Source organism: Callorhinus ursinus, unplaced genomic scaffold (assembly GCF_003265705.2).
Source record: "Callorhinus ursinus isolate GAN/ISIS: 27379988/994484 unplaced genomic scaffold, GSC_fseal_2.0 scaffold45, whole genome shotgun sequence".
Taxonomy (NCBI): domain Eukaryota; kingdom Metazoa; phylum Chordata; class Mammalia; order Carnivora; family Otariidae; genus Callorhinus; species Callorhinus ursinus.
This window is the reverse complement of record NW_027397107.1, coordinates 5952827-5979180: the sequence shown is the minus strand read 5'-3', so window position 1 is coordinate 5979180 and position 26354 is coordinate 5952827. Positions and strand designations below refer to the sequence as shown.

The window sequence follows — 26354 nt, the reverse complement described above, 5'->3', positions numbered from 1 at the left end:
TTGATCTAGAAATCCTTTATTTACATTTTCTCTTAGAAAAAAAATATATATAGATCTTGTGCCCTGTTGATTCTTTAGGTTCGGGGTCTTTATGGGAAGGTGAGAGCGGGCACAGGGCTACCCCCCCAAGGCCATCCATCGTCCATTGAGGGCTTCTGCTCATCTGGCCCTAGAGCTGGGCTTCCCTGAGATCAGCCCCAGGGCCCTGGGTGACAGGCACCATGCCAGGCCTGGGGTGGGGGTTGGCATGAGGGGCAGGGGCTGGAAGGTGCTTGGACAGTCTGGTCATCAGGAACTGGATAGGTTCCTGGGCAGACTGGAGAAAACGTGGACCAGAGACTTTGTCCCTGAGTGGAGGACACCATCGCCTCAGGCTCCAGGAATGGGGTACTGCCGTGGGCCACGGGGGCAGACACATAGAGGCATCTCACATGGGGGGCCAGGTGATGGTTAAGGACCAAGGACTATTAGCTGTTTTCTGTGAACCAATTGAGCACCACTTCCTTGTTTTCTTTCACCCACTTGATGTTCGCTTTGGTCTTCTCCAGGGCTTGCTCCAGAGCCCGAGTGGCTGAGCCGAAGCCTACGTCCATGTTGTTCATCTTGAACTGCTGCAGCTGCCAGGAAAATGAAGACTCTCAGCCCCAGGCTGGGTGTCTAAGTCAGCCTCAAGCAGAGGGCTATGCAGTCCTCTGACCTCCCACCCGCATTAGGGCCCTTGGGAACACAGCCACAGCCTGTTCTCCAGGAGAGGAAGGGCCCATCCTTCTCTCCACCTGAGATAAAGTCTTTATCTAGGGCAGAGGTCAAAACTAACAACCTTATGGTTAAATCTGGCTCCTGGATATATCTGATCTTCACTGTTTCTGTTATTATGTTATGTTAATCACCATACATTACATCATTTAGTTTTTAATTGAATTGTAATCTCAGTGCAATCAAGGGAGGAGAGAGGGACAAATTAAAAAGATACCACAAGGAAGCAATCAGCCAAATTCAAAATGTGGCTATTTCTATACTACAAATAACCTCGTTGTTTCAACAAATAAATGGCATTATTAAAAAAAGAAAAAAGATGTCACAGATTAAAAGATACATTACTAGAGGTTGTAGCCAGGGCAATTAGGCAAGAAAATGAAATAAAAGGCATCCAGAAAGGAAGAAGTAAAACTATCTCCATTAGCAGATGACATGATTTTGGATACAGAAAATCCTAAGGAATCTACCAAAAAAACCCTATTAAAACTAACGAATTCAGCAAGGTTGCAAGATGCGAGAGCAATATACAGAGATCATAGTACATTTCTACACACAACAATGAAAAATACAAAAATGAAATTAAGAAAACAGTTCCGTTTACAATAGCATCAAAAAGAATAAAATACTGAGGAATAAATTTGACAAAAGACATGCAAGACTGGCATGTTGAAAACTATAAAGCATTGTTGAAAGAAATTAAAGAAGACCTAAATAAAAGAAAAAAAGACCCAAATAGACCCAAATCTGTATTAATGGTTTGGAAGATTTAATATTATCCCATGGCAACCCTTCCCAAACTGATCTACAGACTCAATGCAATCCCTATCAGAATTCCAGTTGCCTTTTTTTTTTTAATTTTTTACAGAAATGGACAAGCTGATCCTAAAATTCATAAAGAAATGCAAGGAACTCTGAATAGCCAAACAATCTTGAAAAAAGAACAAAGTTGGAGGGTTCACAACCCTAAAATCACTGCAGAGCTACAGTAATCAAGAGAGTGTGGTACTGACATAAGGACAAACAGATCAATGATATACAACTGAGAGTCCAGAAATAAACCCCCACATTTACAGTCAACTGATTTTCAACAAGGGTGCCAAGACCATTCAGTGGGGGAAAGAATAGTCTTCTCAACAAATGGTGGTGAGACAATTGGATGGCCACATGCGAAAGAATGAAGTTGGACCCCTAACTTACACCATATACAAAAATTAAGCCAAAATCGATCAAAGTCCTAAATGTAAGAGCTAAAATGGTAAGATTCTTAGTAAAAAGCATGTATAAATCTTTGTGACCTTGGATTAGGCAATTGTTTCTTAGACGTGACACTAAAGCACAAGCAGTAAAGGAAAAATCAGAAAGCTGGACTTCATCAAAATAAAAAAACTTCAGTGCATCAAAAGACACTATCGAGAACATAAAAAGACAATCCACAGAATGGAAGAAAACATTTGCAAATCAGGTATCCAATAAGGGTCTAGTATCCAGAATATATAAAGAACACTTACAACTCAACAATAAAGAGACAAATACCCAATTAAAAAATGGGCAAGGGATTTGAATAGATATTTCTCCAAAGAAGATATACAAATGGTCAATAAGCACATGAAAAGGTGCTCAACACCATTAGTCATTAGAGAAATGCAATTCATACTACTTCACACCCACAAAATGGCTATAATTAAAAAAGAAAGAAAGAAAGAAAATAACAAGAGTCCACAAATACAGAAAGACATTGGAACCCTCCTACATTGCGGGTGGAATGTAAATTAGGTGCAGTTACTCTGGAAAACATTTTGCCAATTTCTCAAAAAGTTAAACATAGAGTTACCAAACAATCCAGCAACTCCACTTCTAGGTGTATCCCCAAGAGAAACAAACACATATGTTCAGTCAAAAATGTGTACATGAATATTCATGACAGCATTATTCATATAGTCAAAAAGTCGGGGCGCCTGGGTGGCTCAGTCAGTTAAGTGTCTGCCTTTGGCTCAGGTCGTGATCCCAGGGTCCTGGGATCGAGCCCCACATCTGGCTCCCTGATCAGCAGGGAGTCTGCTTCTCCCTCTGCCACTGCTCCTCCCTGGCCCCGCCCGTACTCTCTCCTGCGCGCTCTCTCTCTCTCTCTCTCAAATAAATAAACAAAAATCTTAAAAAAAAAAAAAAAAGGTGGAAACAACCCAATGTCTATCGACCGATCGGTGGATAAACAGATGTGGTATAACCACACAATGGAATATTATTCAGCCATAAAAAGGAATGCTACACGCTACAACATGGATGAAACCTGAGAGCTTGATGCTAAGTGAAAGCCAGACACAAAAGGTCTCATATGATATGATTCCATTTTATGAAATATCCAGAATAGCCTTATCCATAGAGACAGAAAGTGGATTAGTGGTTGCCGGGGGCTGGGGACAGAGGAGTGGAGAGTGACTGCCACAGTTTCTTTTTGGGGGTAACAAGAATGTTCTGGAACAAGATGGTGGTGGTGATGGTTGTATGACCTCATAAATACACTGAAAACCACTTAACATGGTGAGTGTCACGGTACATGAATTATACCTCAATGAAAAGAAAAAAGACAAATCAACCTAATACAGTGAGTTAACTTTGTTTGGCTTCTGATTCAAACATACATATCGCTGCAAAAAGAATTTTAAAAGAAACCTACAGGGTTTAAATTGGCCCCGGGTAGAATACGATAGCAAGAAACTGTTCCTTTTCTTGCGTTTGCTAATGACATTGAGATTATCTGTTAAAAATTCCTTTATTTTAGATATGACTAAAGCACTTACAGGTGAAATTATAGAAGGGATCTCTGCTTGAAGAGTATCCACCCCCCCCCGAAAAAAGAATCGGCAAAATGCTGATAATCGTTCAATCTGGGTAATGGGTACGTGGAGGTTCATTTATATGATTCTCTTTACTTTTTGCCTACACAAAAATTCCAAGATGAATGTTTCTGATTGACTCGTCACCTTCTAAAAAGCCTGGATGCCCAGCCTCCCCTGGAAATGAGGAAGGCCTGGCAACGTGGAGCCCAAGCTCCCTTGTGAGCACACTCAGGGGGCGCTCGCTGAATGGCAGATGCCCCTTTAGACTGAGATGGGCCTCTGGGTGCCGCCCCAGGGTCCAGGGCTGCTTACCTGCTGCAGCTCGAACTCCGTGGAGAACCGTCGCGTCACTGCCTGGATGAGGTTGGAGAAGGAGAAGGAGCCAGTGCCGAAGCTGCGAGAAGTGGGGGGGCAGGGAGAAGAGGCGTGAGGGGCTGAGAAGGAACTAAGACACCGTATCCTCACAGCCACTCTACGACTGTCCTCATGGTGTAGAGGAGATGAAATGATATGCCCTAGGGACACGAACGCTGGTCTGATTGCAGTGTCCCTGCTCCCACCTCTTCAGAGAACCAGACTTTCCCCTGAGTGCGATGAGAGCCGGCCCACACCCTGCCTCGTCTTTGCCCCCCAACTGACTCACCTCAGGCTGGGTTAATTTTCCAGCATTCCTCGGCAGTGCCCACAGCCCCCCAACTTCCAGCCCTGTGGTGTCCCATGCACACAGCCACACAGACCCCGCCCCCCCAGGACACCCCAGCCTCGGTGGGCACTTCTCCTAACATGCTCCCGCAGACTCACTCCTCAAAGAGCTTCTTCCAGTTGCTCTGGACGAAGTCCCAGACCAGATTTTGCCCGACGACATTGCTGGCGATGCTGCTAAGCGTGGAGGTGACATCTTGCTTCCGGATGAGGTCAGGGTTCCTGGTGTAACTCAGGTACCTGTGAGGGCAGGATGCTGACTTAGTGACCAAGGGCTCTAATCAGAGGATTCAAGAGAGAACGCAGGGGCGCCCAGGTGGCTCAGCTGGTTAAGCGACTGCCTCCGGCTCAGGTCATGATCCTGGAGTCCCGGGATCGAGTCCCGCATCGGGCTCCCTGCTTAGCAGGGGGTCTGCTTCTCCCTCTGACCCTCTTCCCTCTCGTGCTCTCTATCTCTCATTCTCTCCCTCTCAGATAGATAAATAAAATCTTTTTTAAAAAAAAAAAGAGAGAGAGAACCCAGGACGGCAAAGGACCCCGCCCTCCCCTCCCCCACACCTCTCCGGCAGCCTCTTAATATGGCTTTGGCCTACCGAGGGTTGCAGCCCCTTAGTCCTACCTCCTTCTGGTAGAAGGGATACTGAGTCTCCTAGGCAGCGTCACTGGCTATGCCAAGTGTCATGTGTCACATGGCCCCAGTGCCTGATAAATATCTGATGACAGGCCATGAACGAATGAATAAAGGAAGGAGAACCAGAGCCAAGAGCCCTGTACCAGGAAGGGTGGCTATGTTTGTCTCTGACATGGAGGGAGGCTCTTCTTTCCTGGATTCCGGGAGTGGGAGCCAGGAGCGCTCATGCAAGAGCTGGAGGCATGCCCAGCTGCACATCTGAAAGGACTCGGGTCCAGCTGCCCCGGAGCCCTTGACAGAGAGGAGAACTGAGCTTCGGTCAACTGCAGGCCAAGAAGCCACAGCACTTGAAAACCTGGGACGGAGACCCAGACCTGGGTTCAGGTCTTGGCTCCCCCACTTGTTAAAGTTTCTGGACTTTGGGCAAAAGCTGTTTTGCTTCTTTGAGCCTCAGTGTTCTCATCTGTAGAATGGGGAATGGACCGCCCCACTGCACGAGTTTGTGGGGATCCCGTGAGTGAGAGTGTGGAGGCCTGGCTGGTGTGTTCTCTCCCGCGCAAGGATCCTGGCCCCCAGTGGGGAGGGAAAGTTAGCCCCGTCTGGCCGTGGCCCTCACCTGTTCAGGATCCAGACCTGGTTGCTGCAGGCCAGGGCTGCACGGAGTTTGTCGGCCTCGTTTACCAGCGTGGCCTTTTGGAACTGTTCCCACATGAAGTTCCACTCCTCCTCACCACCCTGGGCAATGGCGTTGCAGTATATGATGGAGCGCAGGTTGGGGTTGATCCTGGGTAGACGAGGGTCTGATGAGGACATGGCTGTGGGCTTGAGGGAGGGATGAAGGTTGGGGGAGGAGCAGGGGACACACTCACGGGTTATTTTGGGGGTCCTTCCTCCACTTTGCGAAAAGAGTTGAGACCAGCTCCTTACACTTAGGAACCCCATAGGTGCAGGCGGTGCTGACGGCGTTAATCTCGCTGTACCTGTGCCAGGGGTCACACTTGATCAGCGTGCCCGTGAGTCACCTGGCCCAGACTCTGGCCAAGATCCCCCTGCTGATGCACAGCTCTAGGGAGGATGGCAGGGCCCGGGCTCTGTCTGGGGCTGCAGCCCACCCAGCCCACTGGGTCCCCCCGTTTGCTTTGTGCCTTGGGCAGCCCAGGGACCTAGAGGGGTCACCACAAGCTCCAGCCCCAGTTTGAACATCTAGAATCTAAATGACCAAGGGGCGCGTGGGTGGCTCAGTCGGTTAAGCAGCCAACTCTTGGTTTTAGCTCAGGTCATGATCTCAGCGATCATGTCGGGCTCTGCGCTCTAGGGGGAGTCTGCTTGAGGATTCTCTCTCTCTCCCTCTCCCTCTGCCCGTCCCCAGCTCATTGCTCTCTCTCTCTCCCTCTCTCAAATAAGTAACTCTTTAAAATAAAGTAAAAGGACCAAGCAAGTGAGGGACCTCAGTTTCAGTTTGGGCCCTTGTACAAAGAGGTCAGATGGGCCCACAGGCTACGAAGAACCTCAGGGTAGGCCTCCTACTCCCAGGAGGGGTTCTCTCCCTGCTGGTGGCCCTGGTCCAGCCAGGAGATGTCCTCGGGAGGACACTGCAGGGCCCCGCTCTGGACTCCCCAGGTCAGGGTGTCTGGGCCACCCGTGACCTCCGGAAATGAGCGAAGGAGCAGGGCTCTGAGCTTCCCAACAGCATACTCACTGTTCCATCAGGTTCTGTGGGTGAACCGTCCAGTTGTAGGTGATTTTTTCGAAATAATCGAAGAGAGGCGTGACCTGCTTCCTCAGGTAGCTCTGGGGAAAAGAAAACAGGAAGGGCTTCGAAGGCAAGACTCATGCCTGACCTTTCTGGAGCCCGCGCAGCCTCTGACGTGGGTGGGGAGGTGTCGCGAGGGCTAACGGCACAGAGGTTCAGGCCTCGTCCGGGGCTGCAGGGCTCAAAGGGGCCGGGGCTGGCCCAGGTTTCAGCTCACGGGTCTGAGGTTCTCCCTCCCGGAAGCCTCGGTCAGGTTAACCCTCCCGGTCTCCGTGTCACCACTTTGGAAGACAGTGTCGGGCCCTCCCCTCCCCCCCTAAGTATCCCACGTGTGTTGTGAGGAGCTTAGAAAACACAGAGCAGCATCTGCAGAGAATAAAATCTATTCAGGAGCTTCCCCAAACTACGATGTTCAAGTTGGTGAGTTTACGCCTTCTTTTTCCTTTCCTACCTAGCCTCTTTATAATCCTGCACGCTGCTCTTTGTCCCTGGCACTGGGACGTGAACCCCGCCTTACGTCCAAGAACAAACTTCGGAGAAGAAAGGAAATAGGAAGGGAAACTAGAGTGGATGAGGGGCCCGTGCAGTCAAGGAGCTGGAAGGTGGGGAGAGAGGGGTGGATGGGCAGAGTGGCTGTGACATGGCTCAGAGTCAGAGGGACGGGTCTGCAGCGGACAGGGGTGAGGCAGGGGCGGGACACAGGGCAAAGGAATCAGAGTGTGTAGCAGGAGTAATTAAACCCCCAAGCTCCCACTTCCCTCCTGGCAGCAGGCAACACCCCAACCTCCCCTGTGGGTGAGGTTGAATGAGTAGAGGCTCAGAACTGGGGGTCACCAGAACAGGGGAAGGGTTGGCAGACTGCAGAGAGGGCCAGAGGTGAAAGTTTATATCCTGAATGGAGATATCTCCAGTTTCTTCCCCCCATCCCCAGTCCCAGAAACTGAGCATCACCAGCTTCATTATAGAAGATACAGAATGGCTCTCTGGTCTCAGAGGAACACACTCATGGGTACTATTTTTTTTTCTTTTTCTTTTTTTAGTAATCTCTATACTCAACGTGAGGCTCGAACTCACGACCCCAAGATCAAGAGTCACATGGTCTTCACCATGTGGTTCCACCATGTGGAACCAACCAGGCACCCCATGGATACTAATATTTGAGGGTCCCCATGAGGAGTCACTTGGCCACCCAGTCACCCCCCAGTGAGACCTGCAGGTAACAAATGTGACCTCCTCACAGAACTTCCAAGTGCCTTTTATTGCCTCACTCTCAAATCCAAAGGGGGCAGCTCAGCCTCCAACGTGAGGAGGTCTCCAAAGGAGACCAAAACAAACAGAAGACTCAGGAAATAGGTCAATGGAAGAAACAGAAAGCTTTGTAAAAGCCTGAGATGAATACCCTCTGAACGTTCTGAGAAGATATGCATAGGACGCTGGACCCAGGACCAGTACTTGGAAGTTTAACCGCAAGACAGAAGAAAGGCCAACGCAAGAAGAGCAAGTTGGATTAACAGGGGACCCAGAAAGAGAACCGAACAGCAAGGAGGGGAAGAACATCTTAAGGAGCAATGCCAAAATGTCCAGATGGAAAGGGTAGGGGGAGGAGAAGGACCCACACAAAGGCCCACCAGGATTGAGAGAAGAGCCCACAGGCTTCCAGAAGGGAGACAATGGCCACATTCAAATAACCAGGAATGAGCAAGGCTCTGAGCTTCTCAACAGCAACACGAAAGGCTGGGCGTCAGTAGAGCAAGGCCTGAAATTCGCTGAGGAATAATTTCCAACCTAGAACCTTCTACACCCAGGTAAAATCTGGGTCCTGTGTCACGGTGAGACAAAGACATTGCAGATGATATGCCTCCATGTCCTATGAACACTTTCTCAAAAACTGGAAGGGGTGCTCCCCTGTGGGAGAGAGAACTCGAGGAAGAACCCCCAGGTTTGGGAAACGAGAGGCCGCACCATGGGAGAGCCTGCCAGCACCAAAGCTGAGCAACAGCTCATATTGATAAAATATCATGACTTCCCTATATCAGGAGGATGGGGGTCAATCCAAGGTGGGCAGGTTCATGAGTTAAAAGCTCATTTACCCTAATACTTCATTTACCCTAATACCTCATTTACCCTGATAGGAAGTTAATGTGAAAAAGTTTTAATTAAAAATGATCTCTTCAGGGCGCCTGGGTGGCTCAGTTGGTTCACCGACTGCCTTCGGCTCAGGTCATGATCCTGGAGTCCCGGGATCGAGTCCCACATCGGGCTCCCTGCTCAGCGGGGAGTCTGCTTCTCCCTCTGACCTCCCCTCTCTCATGCGCTCTCTCTCTCTCTCTCAAATAAATAAATAAAATCTTAAAAAAAAATGATCTCTTCAAGGGGCACCCTTGAAGGTGGCTCAGTCGGTTGAGCGTCTGACTCTTGATTTTGGCTCAGGTCATGATCTCAGGGTCGTGAGATCGAGCCCCACATTGGGCTCCGTGCTGGGTGTGGAAGTCTGCTTAAGATTCTCCCTTTGCGCCTTCCCACTCAACCTCACATACGCGGTCGCTTTCTTCCTGACAAAGAAAAAAAAAAAGATCTCTTCGAGTATTATCTGATGGTTGTGTAATAGTCCATCAAATGGATACGGTAGTTTACTTAACCAATCCCCAACTGTTGGACATTTGAGGGCTTGGGGTTCTTTTTTTTTTTTTTTTGTCTGAAACTGCCGAGTTTCCCTCTGGTCTCCCTCATGGGAGCCTCATCATACCCCACCCCAACCAACCCAACTTCAAAGCTGTTAACACCTGCATCTCCCTCCCTGCCCCCTTGGGCTAGGCAGGTATGGGCCTGCTCACTTCACAGAGGGGTTCGCTGGGGATGAAGAGAGTTGGCCAAAGCCGCCCAGCTGGTAAAAGGTGGGTCCTCCAGCTCCCAGCACGGTGGCTTCTTCTGCGCCTTCCGACAGTGCTAATTTCCCAAACAGCCAACTTCGCTAGGAGTCTGTGTCCTTTCTTTGCCTTCCCCAATCTGCTCACCTTGTCGCTACCTGCTCCCTTCATCCCATATCCCCCTCGCCACCCTGCCCAGCCTGCTCTCGGCGAAGAACCCTGCGTTGTGGCAGCCTGAAGGGTCCACCACTCCAGACAGTATTTCTGTGAACTCCCTGTGATGCAATTTCAGGCACTGGATCAATGGGTCCTTGAACCCTGCCACGCCCCTCTGTACCTTCATGGGGCCGTAGACCTCAGAGCGGTCGAACATGAGCTTGAAGTAGCTCAGGCTGCTCAGGGCGGCCTCCCAGGGCATGTACTCTCTCTCTTGGATCAGGAAGAGAGTGCTGTTCAGCGCCAGGGTGACAGGGACCTTTTGGGCACTGGGGACAAACAGAGGGGCTCAAGTAAGTCCAGCCCCACAGAGGGAACCCCCAACCCTTCGTGGAACCTAAGGTCCAAGAGCCCCAGCTGAGGATGGGGCTGGGGGACATGGATGCTGGCTGGTACCACAAATGAGGCCAGCTCAGGCCCCGCCCCCACCCAGGGCCAATCACGTATTGTCCCCATTTTACAAAGAGGGAACTGAGGTTCAGAGAGGTCAAGTGATTTGCCTAAGGCCACAGAGCGGAGATTCATAAGGACAAAAAGCCTGTGCTCTTTCTTCTGCCCACCTCTTCTCTTGCTTGGCCCTCTGTGCCTTCCTCCGCCCCTCCCTCTCAGGCCGTGTGCACACATTTGGTTCATAAATGACCGTGTCTATGGGGGACGTCACTTAAATCAGCCTGGCACCTGCTGGGAACACAGTAGGCGCTCCATCTCGCCTGTCCTGGCCTTCCTGGATTCTCTGAGCACCTAGCGTGGCAGCCTGGCACGCTGTTAATCCTCAGAAAAAGCCTGGTGTTGTGCAGTACAGTGTGGTTTTAGAGTGGATGGGCCTGTGTCTGGCCGTCGGGGGCTCCTCCCGTGTGGCCTGAGGTAAAGCACTCGGTCTCGGATGCCTTATCTGGGGGCCCAGGGAGGGCTGTGCAGAAGCACAGGGAGCCCGCTGCCCTGTGCCTGGGACGGGAAGGCCCAAGTGGAAGAGCACCGGCTCTCGTTACGGAGCGGCACTTGCTAGAGTCACCAGGCCTGAGCCAGGTTGGGCCCGAGGAGGAAGGGGGCACTCACCTGGCCAGGCTGAAGGTGTCATGGATGACCTGAGCCCGGTTGATGACAGGGATGACCTAGAAGGGGCAACAGAGGGTGTGTGACCTCAGGCTGGTGGTGGGGGCGGGCCTGGTAGTCTGGGGCGCCATCTTGGGTCCGGGCCTGGGGCAGGGGATGGGGTGGGGCGGCAGACACCCACCGACAGGTTTGTCTGCAGCTGAGTCTGGATCCTTCTCCAGTTCTCTTCGTCATAGTTCACCAGGTAGTAGCCCGTCACGTTGAGGTTCAGCAGGACCCACTCATTAGCTGGGGTTTTGAACAGGTCATTCTGGGCTGTGGGGAGAGACCAGAGCTGGGTGGGGCCGCTCACAAGGCCACAGGCTGACGCTTGGCCTGCCTCTCTCCAGGCCTTGGCGAGAGCAGCCTCTCATGCAGCCTGGCACTGGCTGGCCCTCAAGCCTCGGGTGATGCCAAGGAGAGGGGAGGGGAAGGGGCATAGGACTGGGTTGCCAGGCCAAACTCTGCCGTGGGTTGGCCGGTGACCTCAGATGGACCTCATGCCGTCTCTGCCCCTCCATGCCCACCCTGCCTCCCACAGGCTCCACGTGGCCGGGCCAGTGGCCGCGGCCTGGATATCTCCATCCACACACCCCGGGGCCACTCCGATCCAACTCCCCAGGCTGTTACTCCTCCTCCTCTCTGGGCTTGTAAATGGCCCCATCATGCCCCAGTCACCGAGGGGGAAGCCCAGGCGATGCCTCCCTGCCACTCAACCCCCCCCCCACCCAGAGCCCCCATCTCCAGCCTTTCTCCTGGCAGCTAGATGAGGTCCTTTCATGGAGGTGGTCCTCACCCACTTCCCACCTGCCCCGGCTCCTCCTGGCCTGAGGACACAGCCGCTGTGTCCCGCAGCCTGCAGGGACCTCAGGAGCCGGCCTCACTTTGAGGGCACACCTCTGCCCTAGCCACAGGCCCTACGTTCTCTCCTACCTCTGTGCCTTGCTCTTGCTATTTCCTCTGCCGCCATGAGCCTGGCTAAGTCCTTCCCCTCCTCTAGGGCGCCGCTCACCTCCTCCAGGATGCCTTCCCTCACCTTTCCACAAAGCTAAATCTTTCTTATTCCTGGCTCCCTGCCCTGTGCCCCAGCAGCCCAGAGGCTGTACATGCCTCTGTTAAAGCACTCAACACAGCTCTGGAAAGTTCTAGCTGCTTATCTTCCTTCTCTTCATCTGCAGTTCTGGCCTAGGCCAAGGAGGAGTTGCCTTAAGCTTAGTCTCCTCGGTACCTGGCAGAGCAGGGCTTTTCATACTTTGTGCCAGGTGCTGTTTTAAACATTTCCTATACATTCTCTTCTTTAGTCCCCACACAACTCAATGGGGTAGATACCCATCTCAGCCCCATTTTATAGATGAGGAAATGGAGACCAGAGAGGGATGGTAACTCGCCCTGGGTCACCCAGCTGGGCAACAGTAGAGGAGAGCTTAGAACCAAAACAGTCGGCTCCACTGGTTGAATGAATGACAAAGGAAGCCACCACTGAGGCCTGCCGTAGCCCCCAGAACGTGGGCCAGGAGCTGGGAGTCTGGGCTGCGCCTGCCGTCCACTAGGGCAAGGCCGGATTACCCTGTGCAACGCCTTGAAGCCAGTAGTCCGCCTGCTGCATGCCATTTTTGACGGAAGTGATGGGCACAATCCACAGGTAGCTGCAACGAGAGCCCCCCGGACCAGGCGGTAAGAGACAGCAGCTCCTGGACACGGCCAAGGAAGAGCAACCACGGGGCGCCCCGCGGTCAAGGGGCTCCACGGCCACTGCCCCTCCAAGCCCCTCCTAGGACGCCTGCCTCAGTGGCCCTGTCTGCTCACTTGAACTGTGAGGGGCGGGTGACGACAGACTTGGAGTCAAGGAGGAAGTGCTCCTGGGAGATGGTGCCCGTGGAGGTGTTCACGGTGATGACCGGGAAGCCCATCTGCAGGATCCAGGGGTCCATGATGTTGTGCACGGTGTTCGGCAGCTTGACGGTTGTTTGATCGTTTATGACCTGGGGCACAGCAACATGGTGCGGCCGTCAGCGGAGCGCCCCCTTCCCCTGCGCCCACCCGCCGCAGCCTCGGCAGACCCCCGGCCTCACTGCGCAAGTGCCACCCCGCGGGGAGGCAGGAGCGGGGCTCCTAGCCCCAGGGCTGGAAGAGCTGAGAACTTCCAGGCGTTTGGTGCACCGCACATCAGCTGAGCAAATCTATGAGGGCCCCCTGCTTCAGGTGGGTGTGTGGGGGGGTGCCCAGCATGAACAACCCCGGAGGAGGAGAGGGCAGAGGAGCAGATGGTGCAGAGCGAGGGAGAGGGTGAGAGCGTGGGTGGTCTGGGGACGCGCTTCGGGTCCTCTCTATTGTCTTCTTAGGTTTTTTCCCTCTGTTTTCACGCACATGCATTGCTTTTGTAATAACGGCAAGAAGCCAACAACATCTGTTAATAAGTGAGAAAATAAAGACGGAAAGAGGAAGAAGAGCCCTCCAAAGGCCCGAAGCTGAGCAGGGAGGGGAGCCAGGAGCTGCCGCAGAGAGAAGGGCTCAGGGCCAGAGGGAGTGGGAGGGAGGGGTGGAGCTGGAGGGGCACCAGGCATGGAGGAGAGCTCAGCTTTGCAGGGGAGGAAGGAGCGGGAGACTGAGGCAGGCTAGGAAGACAGTGGATGTGGAGGGCAGGGACCGAGGCAGTGAGGTGCCCCCCCCCCCCCCGGGTCAGCAGGCTGTGGGAGGCCGGGGGAGGGGGGTATTGGGGAGGAGGGCCGACCAGGCTCCTGGCAGATAGAAGTTGGGCCACGGAGACCAGCCAGGAGGGCCTGGGTCTCCCCTCCCTGCTGGACTGGGCTCGGGACTCTGGAGGGGTCAGTCAGGCTGCTGTAAGGGAAGATGGGAGTATGTAGACTCCAGCTCTAGGAGAGGCAGGGCGGGGAGAGGGGAGGCGGGGTGGTCAGAGGGTCTGTCCCACAGCCCGGGCTGCATGGGGTCTAAGAGGGCAGGAATGCAAGGCAGGACGGGGCGAGAAGGTCAAAGTCAGTGCTGCGGGTGCTGGAGTGTGCAGAGTCATGCCTGGAGGGGCCCGTTGGGGCACAGGGCAGCCAGGAGTGCTGAGTAGGTGGAATGACCGGCTCCAGAGTCCCAGGCAGAGGAGGGGTTAGGAACCGTGCGGGTTGGTTGATTAGGGTGCTCCTCGGCTCCCATCATGGAGCTCACTGCAGCGGGGGGCAAGCTGCCCGCCCGGGCTCCTGACCCACGGTCTCATAACACCTCCTTCAAGGAGCTCTCACGGCACCCATTTTACAGATGAGCAGCCAAGGCTTCAGAGGACCTGCCTGGGCTGGTAAGCAGTGGAGCTGGACACATTCTCCCACACGTGCTGCCCCCCCCGCCCCACCCCGGGGACTTACAGCATCTCAGGACCCCCACAAAATGGCTGCACGTGGCTGGCGGTTACTGACCTTCTGCAGGTGGTCCCACAGGTCCAGGTACCTGGTGTTTTTGTAGGAAAAGGTGTGGAGGTAGGACTGTGGAAGGACAGGCCACAGTGAGGGCGAAGCTGGTGCTCCCCTGCCTCTCCCACGGAACCCCTGCGGTAGGCGGGGGCTTGGGGACACAGGGCAGGGGCTGGGGGAACCCCACCCCCCCATGGCTGGCCCAGGGTACTCACCGCCACGCCCTTCTTGAACAGATCCTCCGTCAGGAAGCTGGAGAGCATCCTGAGGACCGAAGCTCCCTGGGGAAGGGGAGAGGGGTCTCAGAGAGCGATGCTGAGCCCAAAGGACCGGGCCAGAGCCCTGGCTGGGGCGGGGGCGGGGGGGGGGCTCCGTGGGCTGAGTCCCCACTCCATCTGCCTGCCCCTCACTGCCTCAGTACCTTGCTGTAGGAGATGGAGTCGAACATCTCGCTGATCTGGGCCGGCGTGTTGACCTCGTTGGCAAGTGAGGACAGCGGGTGAGAGGAGGCCAGCGCATCTATGGCCATCACCCTGTACACGTCGTTCAGCACCATGAGGTCTTTCTGCAAATCCCCAGTGGCCATCAGGAGACCAGCCTGGCTGTGGGGTGGGACCGCCGACCCCGCACCCAGGGGCTCCCAGGCAGCTGGCTCACCAGATTCCAGGTGGGCTCTGCATAGTTGGCGCCCAGGTACTCCACGTAGGAGGCAAAGCCCTCGTTCAGCCACAGGTCATTCCACCATTCCAAGGTCACCAGGTTCCCAAACCACTGTTGGGGAGGGAAGGTCAGCCCAGCTAGCCACTCTGGCCTTGTGGTCACTCACAGTACCCAGAACGCCCCTTCTCCAAGCGTCCCCACGTGCCAGGCGCCTGTCAGCACTTCACTGGTGTCGCTGTGACTCCCCTCCACTATCCTGCCTGCTGGGAGCCTCCTCCCTTCGCAGCGGGCCTAGGGCAGAGCCAGGGCTTGTGCCCTCTCCTCCCAGAGCCCCCTACTCACTTCTCGGCGCTCCCCGGGACGGGGGGGCTACCTGGTGGGCCAGCTCGTGAGCAATCACGGTCACCACTCGCTCCTGGTTGCCGCTGGAGGAGGACTGCGGGTCATAGAGCAGGGAGTTCTCCCGGTAGGTCACCAGCCCCCAGTTCTCCATGGCGCCGGCGTTGAAGTCAGGTAAGGCGACCTGGTCTGGGGGGGCAAGGCCATTGGCAGGATGGCCTCTGGGTAGGGAGCCCCATCCTCTGCCCCCACCACAAGGCCCCTCACTCACCAGATTTGTTGAGTGGGTAGGGTGTGTCATAATGTGCGGAAAAGAAGTCTAGGATGGGGCCTGTCACATTCAGGGCATAATTTCCATGGCCCTGGTCGATCCCACTAGGCCGAGCCCAGATCCGGATCTGCAGAGAGGATGGACGTAGGTCAGAGGCCCTCCTTGGTCCCGGCGCAGATGGGCGGGGCCCCCGGGGCCAGTAGGCTAGTGAGGGAGGGCACCAACCAGCTTAAACTGAGAGGCGTGAGCAGCAGAGGAGAAGGCTGGGGGGCGGGGGGGCTTTGTCTCTGAGGGGCTTTGAGTCCTACGGAGGATTCTTTAGGAATAATAGTAGTCATGGCCACTGTCTGCCTGGCACCCAGGCGTTGGGAACGCCCTTCATGAGGACAGACCCATTTTTCAAATGCAGAGACTGAGGGTCAGGACTTAAGACACTTGTCCAAGATCCCTCAGAGCTGGGATTCGAACACTGGTCTAACAACTCAGGGGCTGAAGATGGGAATGAATTAAAACAAGAATATCCCTCGGGCCAGGGCCAATCCCGGGGAAGGACGGGTGGGCCCGGCTCCTTACCAGGACGCCACTGGGCGCTATCCTCTCCACGTTCTTGAACTCACTAACGATGTAGGCCAGCAGGTAAGTAGACATTACAGGCGTGGTTTCAAACTCGGTGACACTCCAGTTGCCATCTCCCGAAAAAGGGACGCTGGGGCCTGGGCACGGAGCATTCAAACATGTGGAGATGCCTCCTCTGCCCTGCAATGCATCCTAGCCCCGGGCTGCCTCCTTCCTAAGGCTGCGTGGCCCCAGGACAGACCCACTCACCTCTGGGCAGCATGTTGGACAGTGCCATGAAGTTGACGGGGTGGATGAGGGTGATGTTAAACGTGGCCTTCATGGCTGGCTCGTCGAAGCATGGGAAGGATTTCCGGGCATGTGTAGCCTGCATTTGTGTTGTGGCCAGCACCCTGCCCGAACCAGGACATTAGAGCGTGTGCCGGCGGAACGCCTGCGACCCGTCAGGGTGGGCAGGGTGGGGGGTTTCAGGGTGTTGCCAGGCATGCAGGAGAAGGGGTGCATGAAAGCCTGGTCCAGCCTCATCCCTGCCCTCCCCACTTCCCCCAGGCAGCCTCTGGGGCCTGACAGGCAACGCCTTCAGGAGTCAGGGTCAAAGTCCCAGCAGGCTCCATCCCCGTATTAGCCGGGAGACCTTAGGGAAGTTTCTCTCCCCTGAGCCCCAGTTTCCTATCTATCCAAGAGGCTTTTACCACTAGCCCCTGACTCCCTCATGTGGGGGACAGAAGCCCCCAGGAGAGGGCTGCTTTCTAGGCAGATGCTCCCCTAGCACCTGTGGATAGAGTCGGGGGCCAGCGAGAGGCTCCAGGAGGTTCAAAGGCTTGCAATCCAAGCCCTTTCTTGGCCCCCAGGATCCAGCTCTGCCTCAGCATCTAGGACCTGCCCCCACCGAGCAGACAGACCCCGCGGCAGCTTACTTTTTGACACCGTTCTCTGTATACTCGCTGCGGTAGAAGCCCGCCAGGTCGTCAGCCAGCTCCCCTTGGAAATTGCTGTCCATCTCGTACTGGCCATTGACCTGCAGTGGCTCCCGGAGGTGCACCACCAGGTACTCAGTGAGCTCCACCAGCTCGGTCGTGTCAATGGTGGGGGTCTGCGTGCCCCCCACGCCCCGCAGGGCCACCCTTTGCCCCTGCATGTCGGTGTAGTTGAGCTTCTTGCTGTGAATGATGATGACGTTGGTGGACTCATTGCACATGAAGCGAACGGTGCTGCTGCCGTGGAAGGTGTACAGGCCCTCACTGTTGGGGGTGAGGTAGGGCTGCAGCGTCACGTTATAGGAGCTGGGAATCAGAGTCTTGGGGAGGCGGTAATGGTTCCATGGTTTGCTTTGGTCCAAGGTGGTGGCCGTGGTGGTGGCTGTAGTGGTCATGGGCTTCGTGGGGCCTGCCGTGGAGCCCTCGGTGGAGCTCCCGGTGTTCTTGTTCTTCTCCTGGGCATACACCACGGACAGAGCGATGATGGTGCACACGGCTGCCACCCCCAGGATGATGACCAGGATGCCCAGAGTCTTGGAAATGTAGAAGCCCTTGGCCATGGTGAGGGCAGGGGGGAGCTGGGGGTGGTGCAGGACGGTGAGGAGCAAGGCAGCCTCGGGCCAGACTTATATCCCTGAGGCGGAGGGAGGAGAGCCCCACAGTCTACAGCCTGGGCAAAAATTAACCAGGGCTCACACAGGCAAAGGTCAGTGGGCTGGGCAGGGGCACCCTCCGCTCAGGGTCCGGAGAGGAGGAGATCCAGACACAGGAAGCCGGGATACCTGCTGGGGAGCAAACAGCATCCGGTTACGGGCTGCAGGAAGAGGGAGCAGCGGGGCTGGGTGGCACTGATCTGCCTGCGTGCTGGGACAGTGGGGGCAGAAGCAGGAGGACTGAGGTTAGAGTCAGGGAAGGACTTCCCAGGAGCAAGAAGAGGTGGGCGATGCAGAGGAGAGAGTCAGTTTCTGGCTTGGGTCACCCCTGTGGCTGGATCCCGGCAGGACACCCAGGGCAATGCAAGCCCTGGGGACAGGGTCCCAGCCTCCTTGTGTTCTTCTAGAGCAGGGAGTTCTTCCAGGTTCCTCCTCTTATCGCTTCTTGCCAAAAATTTCTATCTCAACTATCAGCATACTGAGGAGAAAGAAAGAAGATGTTCTGCCCGTTTTTTTGTTTTTGTTTTTTTTCAGAGAGGAGGCCGGTGGAGGCTTAACCTCTTCCCAGCTGTGACCTTGGGCAGGTAACTCTACCTTGCTGAGAGCTCTTGCCTCATAAATAGATAATAGTGTTCACCTCTCAGCTTTGTTGCACAGATTGAACAAGAGAACATATTAAACACCACAGAGCAGAACCTAACCATCATTATTCGCTTCTTCCTTTACTCAGAGCTCAGCCATGGCCTCTTTTCCTATCCTTAGTAGAAATGAAGATATTATTTATCATACTTAATAAAATGTTCATTATCACTCTTCCTATCTAGCAGCCCAGTGTCTCAGACCTGGACACCTCCTGACCCCTTACTTCCATGTCCAAGTCTGCCCTCATCCCCAGATCTCACCATGTCCTTGGTCAAAGCCACTCTCCCTGTTTATGCAGACACCACTATCCCCTCATGGACTCGCCACTTCTGCTCAGGCCCCCTCAAACCTGTTTGCCACAAGAATGGGATCACTTTTCATCACGGCTTCAAACCTTCCTGGGGCACCTGGCTGCCTCAGTCAGTGGAACATGCCACTCTTGATCTCAGGAACATGAGTTCAAGCCTCATGTTGGGGCTAGAGATGACTTAAAAACAAAATCTTAAAAAAAAAAAAAGCAAAAAAACCTTCCTTTTGCTCATAAAATCCAGACTAAATCTTCCAAAGGGACCTACAAGTTCAGATGGCATTAGCCTGCCCACCTCCCAGCCTCATTTTCACCACATTCCCTTCTGTCCAGCCACTCTGGTCTTTGGCCAGCCCCTCTGCCACAGACCCTTTGCACATGCTGTTCCCGCTGACTGGATCCTCTTCTCCCAATTCTTTCCCTAGTTATTTCCTATTCATCCTTCCAGTCTTTCTCAGAGAAGCCCTCCCTGGCCAGGTCAAGTTTCTATTAGTTTCATTAGTACCACAAACCTCTCCGTTGAAGCCCTGTAACCCAGTGCAGTTTTTCATTTGATCCCTGTGGTGAAGACTTGAGTCCTGTCTGTCTCTCCCAGCAACTTCAGTCCCCATGAGAGCAGGCCCTTGTCTACTTCCACTCATCAGCCCCTGGCATGGCGCTTGGCACACAGCAGGTGCTCAATACATATCCGTTGAGTGAATGCACTCATGCATGAATTGATTCAGGAGTCACTGCTTATTGAAGCCTTTCTAGCCCACTTCCACCCCTGTCCCTGCCCCCACTCTGGCCCTGGGAGAACTGCCTGGCCCTCCTCGGAACCTTCCTCCAACCATGGCAGACAAGCAGTGTTCTTGTTCAGGCCAAATGTATCTCAGGGTTCACCTGTGCTGGCTTCAGCAGAGCTTGTAAGCTCCTTAAGAACCTTATCCATCTTCCACTGCCTGCCCTAGCTCGAGTCTGCCTTCCCCTGAGCCTGCGTGAATGCTTGGGAAGTGAATGCACGCATGCACTGAATGGACACGTAGATGAATTCATTCACCTGTAACCGCAAGAATGAATGACTGCCACCTGTCATCGGGCCGGCGGAGGTGAGGGGCTGAGTACAGGGTCTTCAGGGGAATCCCTAGTGCTCATCTTTCAGACTGAGGGTGTTCTGAGCCCTTGGCATTTCTTCCCTTCTCTCTAGAGATCTGCCTACGGGGCCCTGGGCTGGCCGATGTGCACTTCTCACCGTGGTGGCCAGGACCCACCCTCCTCAGGCCTGGGTTGAGGGCCAAGGGCACTAATAGGAAGCCAAGTGCCCAGGAGAAGGCTCCAGCTTGGGCATGGTGACACAGGGCACAGTGGCTCCCAAGGGTGATGTGGCATGTGTTCCCAGTCTATCATTGGGGCCAGGGTTGGCCTAAGGAGGCCATCAGTACAGCAACCCTACTGTAGGCTGGCCCCAAAGAGCCCTGTGTCCCCCTAAACCAAGTTTCAATCTGTCCCTGCCTGAACCTGCAGCCCCCCACCTCTGAAGCAGAAAGACCCACAAGCCCACTTGGCCTAATCCCGTCTCCAAACAAAGAAAGAGGCCCTGCCTGGCCCACTGTGGTCTCTTCCTGTTTGTTTTGGACACGGACCACAGGCCCAGCTGGCTGGAATCTTTACTCTTTTGGAAAGGGCCTCTAGTTTTCAAAGTTGGCGCAGCAGGCGGCTTATTGCCCTGTAATAAGGGGTCCCTGCTCTGGGCACCAGGCCAGCTCAGGCCGGAGGGCACAGAGAGGGGCATGCTCCACAGCTTCCCCCCTGCCAGGGCCCAAGCCTGGCCATCTTCACACCGCTCTGGGCAGTGGTGGCAGTCCCCAGGCTCAGCACACACCTCAGCAGAAGGATCTTCCTTTCCTGCTCAAGCTCAGTCTCCAGCTCCTCACTGCCCGCAGAATGAAACCTCAGTCTTGAGTCTGAAGACCTTCTGTGAACTTGACCGTCTGGCCTTTCCTCTTTCCAATGCCTACTGTGGCTCCAGGCTCAGCCATGTCCCCAGACCTGCTGGTGCCTTTACTCACCCTCTTTCTGCTACTAGGAATGCCTTTCCTCTCCCTCCTGTCAAACTCCTACTCATCCTTCAAAACCCAGCTCAAATGTCACGGCCTTCTCCTCTCCCCTCTGTGCTTCCCTGGCCTCTCTTTCACATTTCCATAACAGCACTTAGGAATAGACCATCTGTGTGTTCAAAAGCCGGCCACTAGACCCGAGCACCTTAAAGGAAGACCCTAATTTTATAAGCCCCTCCATTACCAGCACAGGGCAGGAGCCCAGTAAATACTGGCTAAATGAATGATCATGTACATAATCCTTGCCATGGCTTTTAGGTCAGGCATGATCCAGCCCTCCAAGATTCTCTGGTCTCATCTCAAGCTTTCTTCCCCTGTCACCCTCTGGGCTCTGCCCACAAGCCTCTTTCTGTTCCTCAAGCCCACCATGTTCTCCCCCTTCTAGCCATGTACCGCAACCCCCTCCCCACCAGCAACAAGCTGCTCCTTGGGTCTGGAAAGCTTCTGTGTTTCTCTCACCCATCAGCCTGGTGGAAAGCTTCTGTGTTTCTCTCACTTCAGTGATGCTGTCCCAGGACAGCCCTCCCAGCACCCCCAAGACTCTCAGCACCATGGGGACAGTATCCCCCACACCAGGAAAGCACCTAGTACAGAGCAGGCAGGTAACACATGCTTGTGGAATGGATGCATCGATAAGAAAATGAGCCAGTGGTTAAAGATGGAACTCACCCTAGTTCAGACACTTGATCCTGGGGGCAGATTTCCCTCCCATACCTCATATTCCTTTTTGGGCTCCTGGATCATAGACACAAATCACCTTTGTGACTTTTGCCATATCTGTGATCCTCTTGTATATTATTCACTTCATAGTTTTCTTTTTTTAAAAGATTTTATTTATCTGAGAGAGTGCACACGAGTGGGGGGGTGGGAAGCAGAGGGGGCGGGAGAGGGAGGGGAAAAGAATCTCAAGCAGACTCCACGCTGAGCATGGAGCCTGACACGGGGCCCAATCTCACGGCCCTGAGATTATGACCTAAGTCGAAATCAAGAGTTGGAGGCTTAACTGACTGAGCCACGCAGGCACCCCAATATTTTTCTTTAAATCAGTCCACTATTTACTCTCCTTCGGAGCAATAATTACTGGGAACTCATGGTTAGATGTGTTAAGTTATAATTTCTCCTGTATATATTTTAATTAATGATTATTGATTTAAAAACTATTCATCAAGAGGTAGCCTCTAAAAGCATCTTGTATCCCTGCACTCACTTTGGAAATCATTGCTCCACCCTGTCTGGTTCTGGGGCTGGGGTCCCCTGTGAGCTGTCTTTGGAGTGGGACCTTTCTGCAGGTGAGCAAAATGTGTGCGCTCCTTTTACTGTTAATCTCTTGATGAGGGAGATGCTGAGTACCTCCAACCCCTTCTCAATCTTCCTTTCTATGGGGTTATATATTTCTGCCTATCTTTGTTTTGGTCTAGAGAACAAAAGTTCTTCTCAATTAAAAAAAACATAAGGTTGACAACTTGGAGAATGTTTAAGGCATACATGTAGGAGACCTCAGCTGAACGAGAAAAGGCACCTTTGTCTCAGATGTGGGGGGCCCAGATTGCCTTCTATTCCAACATGGGAAAGCGAGGAGCCTGGGTGGGGGTGCGGTGGGGAGAGCCCGGGACCTGCAGTCTGGTGCGATCCAGGCTCCCCCACAGACCGCTGGGTAAGCTGCTGCTTAACGCTCACTCAGTTGCCCCCTGTCACCTGCAAGGCTGGGCAGGCTGGGTTCTAAGGGACAACCTGCAGCCCATCTGTCTGTCCTGTAGAAACAGCAAGGGGGAGGTGGGAACGAGGCTAGGGCCCCAGCATAGGACACAACACACTCTGGCCCCTCAAGCCCCTGGCCTACTCCCAAGCTTCTGAGGCCTCCATCCACAGCTGCGTGAGGCTGGGTGTGGGCCAGCCCCCAGGGTGCTTCCTCTGGGAGCATCAGACATTGTCCGTCCTGTGAGAACCTCAGAAGGACCTGATAGGAAGTTAGCTCCTGCTATGGATCTCGAACCCAATGTAGCGCACTCAGGAGGGAAGGAGCGGAGAGGCCCTGGTGGGCTCGGGGGTGGTACACCAGCCATGGAGGTACCATTCTGGGCTGTGGAGCTTGCCTGGCAGCTCCCATCTGTGTAACTGAGCATCTACTATGGGTCCCACCAGGGTAATCACCACCCGTGGGCTGGCTGTTGAGGGAACCGAAGCAGAGAGAGATGAAGTGACTTGCCCGAGGTCACACAGCTAGTTACTGGCAGCTTTTACAGCCTTAACTACACATGCACCCTCCCAATCTCAGAAAATCTTCTCCCACCCCACCCTACATTTTCTCCTGGGCCCTGGAGGAGACAAACGCTTTTTAGCATAACAACATGATAGCAAGTTACAAAGGCGGACCTGGGCAGGATGAAAGGTCTGATCATCTTTTAGGGGGACTGTGTGTCCCTTCTGAATTTTTATTTTTATTTATTTATTTTTTGAGAAAGAGAGCATGCGCAGGGGCGGGGGGGGGGGGGGGGGAAGGGCAGAGAGAGGGAAAGAGAGAATCCCAAGCAGGCTCCACACTCAGTGTGCTGCTGACACAGGGCTGGATCTCAGGGCCCTGAGATCATGACCTGAGCTGAAATCAAGAGATGCTTAACTGACTGAGCCACCCAGGCGCCCCCCCTTCTGAATTTTATAGGCACATTAAGGGTCATGGAGTTGAAGCGGCTGTTGCAGGGAATGGCCCAGAGACTGACGATCTGATGGAGGCCAGTATGGGGGCTCTGCCAATGGGCTATGCGCTCCATGCCTCCAGACCAGGACTGGAAGCTGGGGGTGGTTCTAGGAAGTGGAACTTCTTGGCAGGAGGGCCGCGGTGGGGGCTCCTACCAGACACAGGCCTGAGGAGGACCCTGGCCCTACTTCCATGGGTGCAGCTGGAGCCCCTGTGGGGCCTTTGATGACAGATACCTAGGGGGGCCCAGGCAGGTGGTGATGGCTGTCAGTGAGGATGAAGGCACCAAGGGGCCTCGGTGTGAGCAGGTGACCCACTGTCCCTGCCATCCCTCTCAGACGGTCTGGCAGCACCCAGCAAGGGGTCCTGGGCCTTCCACCAGAGCCACAAGCCAGGAACTATACCCAATTCCAAAACCCCGGCCCCTTCCAATGTGGGGACCCCCGCGATCTCCTCAGAAGGCTTAGCAATAAAACTTCAAGCAGAGGGGCTGGAGGACCTGACTTAGGGATGTGGGAGTGGTCAGGAGCTGGCCCCAGGGACTGAGGTGGGGTGGTGGGAACCCAGGGTGGGGGCTGGGCTGCCTCACACAGTTGGGTCTGCCCCCCATCTGTGAAACGGAAGCAGCTTCGCCTTCTTCCACGGATGGTCTAGACTCCAAGGCTCCACAGGGAAGCGGGCTAGGAGGCCACAAGATCACAGCGGGATCTCTGCCAAAAGGATTCCTCGCACTTGTGGTGGTGGGCCCTGGGGAAGGGGCCGCAGACACCCGCTCCTGCGCAAAGGAGCAGCCCAAGAAGCTGGCCAAGGAGGTGGTCAAGGCAAGGCCGTCAGGCAAGAACAGACAGGAGCAGGAGAAACTCAAGGAGCTAAAAACGAAGCCCCCCGGCAGGGGCCCCCTGGCCACAGGTGGAATGAAGAAGTCTGGCCCTAGTAGCCCTTCCTGTGCCTGCAGCAGTGGCAGTGCTTCATTCCATTCCTGCGGAAACATCTGGGGTCCCTGCCACAACATCTGTTGCCACCCAAGTCTAGAACGTAGTTTTGTCTTGGAACCTGTTGTACATTTAGGAATAAACTTCCGTAAGAGGAGGAGGAGGAGGAGGAGGGGCCGGAGAAAAGAACAGAAAAGAAAAAGTTCGGGCTCTCCCTGAACCTCAGTGTACCTGTCCGAGAAGGGGGCGTCGGCAGCAGATGTGGGGTTCTCTGCTCACCCTCGCGTCCCGGTCCCTCCCTCACTCCGGCACCCGCCCCGCAGCCCCTCTACGCCCGCAGCCCCGCAAGCCCTTCGGCACCCGCCCCGCAGCCCCTCTGCGCCCGCAGCCCCGCAGCCCTTCGGCACCCGCCCCGCAGCCCCTCTGCGCCCGCAGCCCCGCAGCCCGCAGCCCCGCAGCCCGCAGCCCCTCCGCAGCCCCTCCACCACGCTCCACTTGCCTGAGACCGCAGAGGCGCTCCACCCTCCCTGACAACGCCGCCGAGTCAGGCGGCCACCGACAACTGCCCCACCAGGGCCTGACTCCTCCTTTCCCCGTCTTTTTAAAGGGAAGTAACCTGACCCGACCACTACTCCTCCGGGTTAACCCCTTTCAGGCCGCCCGCCCGCAGCTCCGCCGGGACCCGTCCCGCGTCCGCCCCACACCCGCGGCCTCCCCGGAGCTCCCCGCGGGTGGGGAGCCGCTCGGCCACCGGCCGGGCCGCGCCCCCTGGAAGCGCCCTTGGGTTCTGGGTGCCCTGCGCCCCCCCCCCCCCCCCCCGGGGGGCCCGCAGCCCCAGCGCCCCGCCTCTCCACATCTGGACAGCACGTGCCACAGAGGGAGGGGTGCAGAGCCTCGCCCTTGGAGTTGCGGGTGGGGGTGAGCTCTACTCACCCAGAAAGACACCTAGCAAAGCGCCTGGAGATGAATGTTCCAGATAACTGAATCATGCCAGGACACAAGTTAACTTTGGTAATAACTTCATCATCAAGAGGGCAGAGAACCGCAGGACTTAGGGAAAAAAAAATAAGTAAAAATTAAAAAAATAAAAATAGAAAGATCAGAGCCAGAAGTATGGATGCGCTTCTCGTCCGGATTCCAGGCGCTGTGCAGCCAAGAGCAAGGCACTCTTCTAGGGGCATCTTTCTGCTGGGCAGTACTAGATGATATCCCTATTCCTTTCCTCTGGCTGTTCTAACAAATTAACACAAACTTAAAACAAAGCACATTTATTACCTTACAGTTTTGTTAGTCAAATCCAAAATGGGTCTCTCTAGGCTAAACTCAAGGGTGTCCACAGAGCCTCCTTCTGGAGGTTCTATGGAGCATCCACTTCTTTGCCTTTTCCAGCTTCCAGAGACGGCCCACGTTCCTTGGTTGTGTGGCTGCCACCATTTTTCAAAGCTGGCAATGGCCCCATCTTTCTGACATTGTGTCAATCCAACACTAGCTCTCCTGCTGCCTCCTGCTTCTACTTTTAAAGTCCTTGCGATTACGTTGTCCAGCAAGATAATCTCCCTATTTTAAGATCAGCTGATTAGCCATTTCAGTTCCATCTGCAACTTTAATTCCTCTTTGCCACATAGCGTAACATAGTCACAGATTCTGGGGATTAAGAAGAGGACCTCTTTGGGGCGCCTGGGTGGCTCAGTCGGTTAAGCATCTGCGTTCGGCTCAGGGCATGATCCCAGGGTCCTGGGATCGAGCTCCCTGCTCAGCGGAGAGCCTTCTTCTCCCTCTCCAGCTCCCCCTGCTTGTGCTCTCTCTCACCTCTGTCAAATAAATAAATAAAATCTTAAAAAAAAAAAAAAAAAGGAGGAGGAGGTATCTTTGGGAAGGGGGACATTAAGCTGCCTACCACAATATTCAAGAAGCCTGCCAGAATCTCAGGTTGAGA

At 54.5% G+C, this 26354-nt stretch overlaps 1 protein-coding gene across 2 annotated transcripts; it reads right to left on the bottom strand.

The window, feature by feature from the left end:
• ANPEP (alanyl aminopeptidase, membrane) lies at positions 1-25014 on the bottom strand. Of its 2 annotated transcripts, none has more exons than XM_073882246.1 (21): positions 24918-25014; positions 17034-17875; positions 16366-16508; positions 16114-16253; positions 15541-15667; positions 15304-15458; positions 14928-15041; positions 14692-14835; positions 14486-14551; positions 14277-14342; positions 12664-12839; positions 12424-12503; positions 11000-11133; positions 10822-10877; positions 9887-10034; positions 6629-6720; positions 5799-5909; positions 5546-5713; positions 4398-4538; positions 3909-3990; positions 1-617 (listed from the first exon to the last, which is right to left on the bottom strand). In XM_073882246.1, exons 2-21 carry the CDS (start codon positions 17651-17653, stop codon positions 468-470), a joined length of 2913 nt encoding a protein of 970 aa, XP_073738347.1. In that variant the 5' UTR covers positions 17654-17875; positions 24918-25014; the 3' UTR covers positions 1-467. The 2 variants fall into 2 exon arrangements, with proteins under 2 accessions (XP_073738347.1, XP_073738346.1); XM_073882245.1 differs by having other exon boundaries at positions 17034-17878; positions 24918-24974.
• Positions 25015-26354: the final 1340 nt, after the last annotated feature.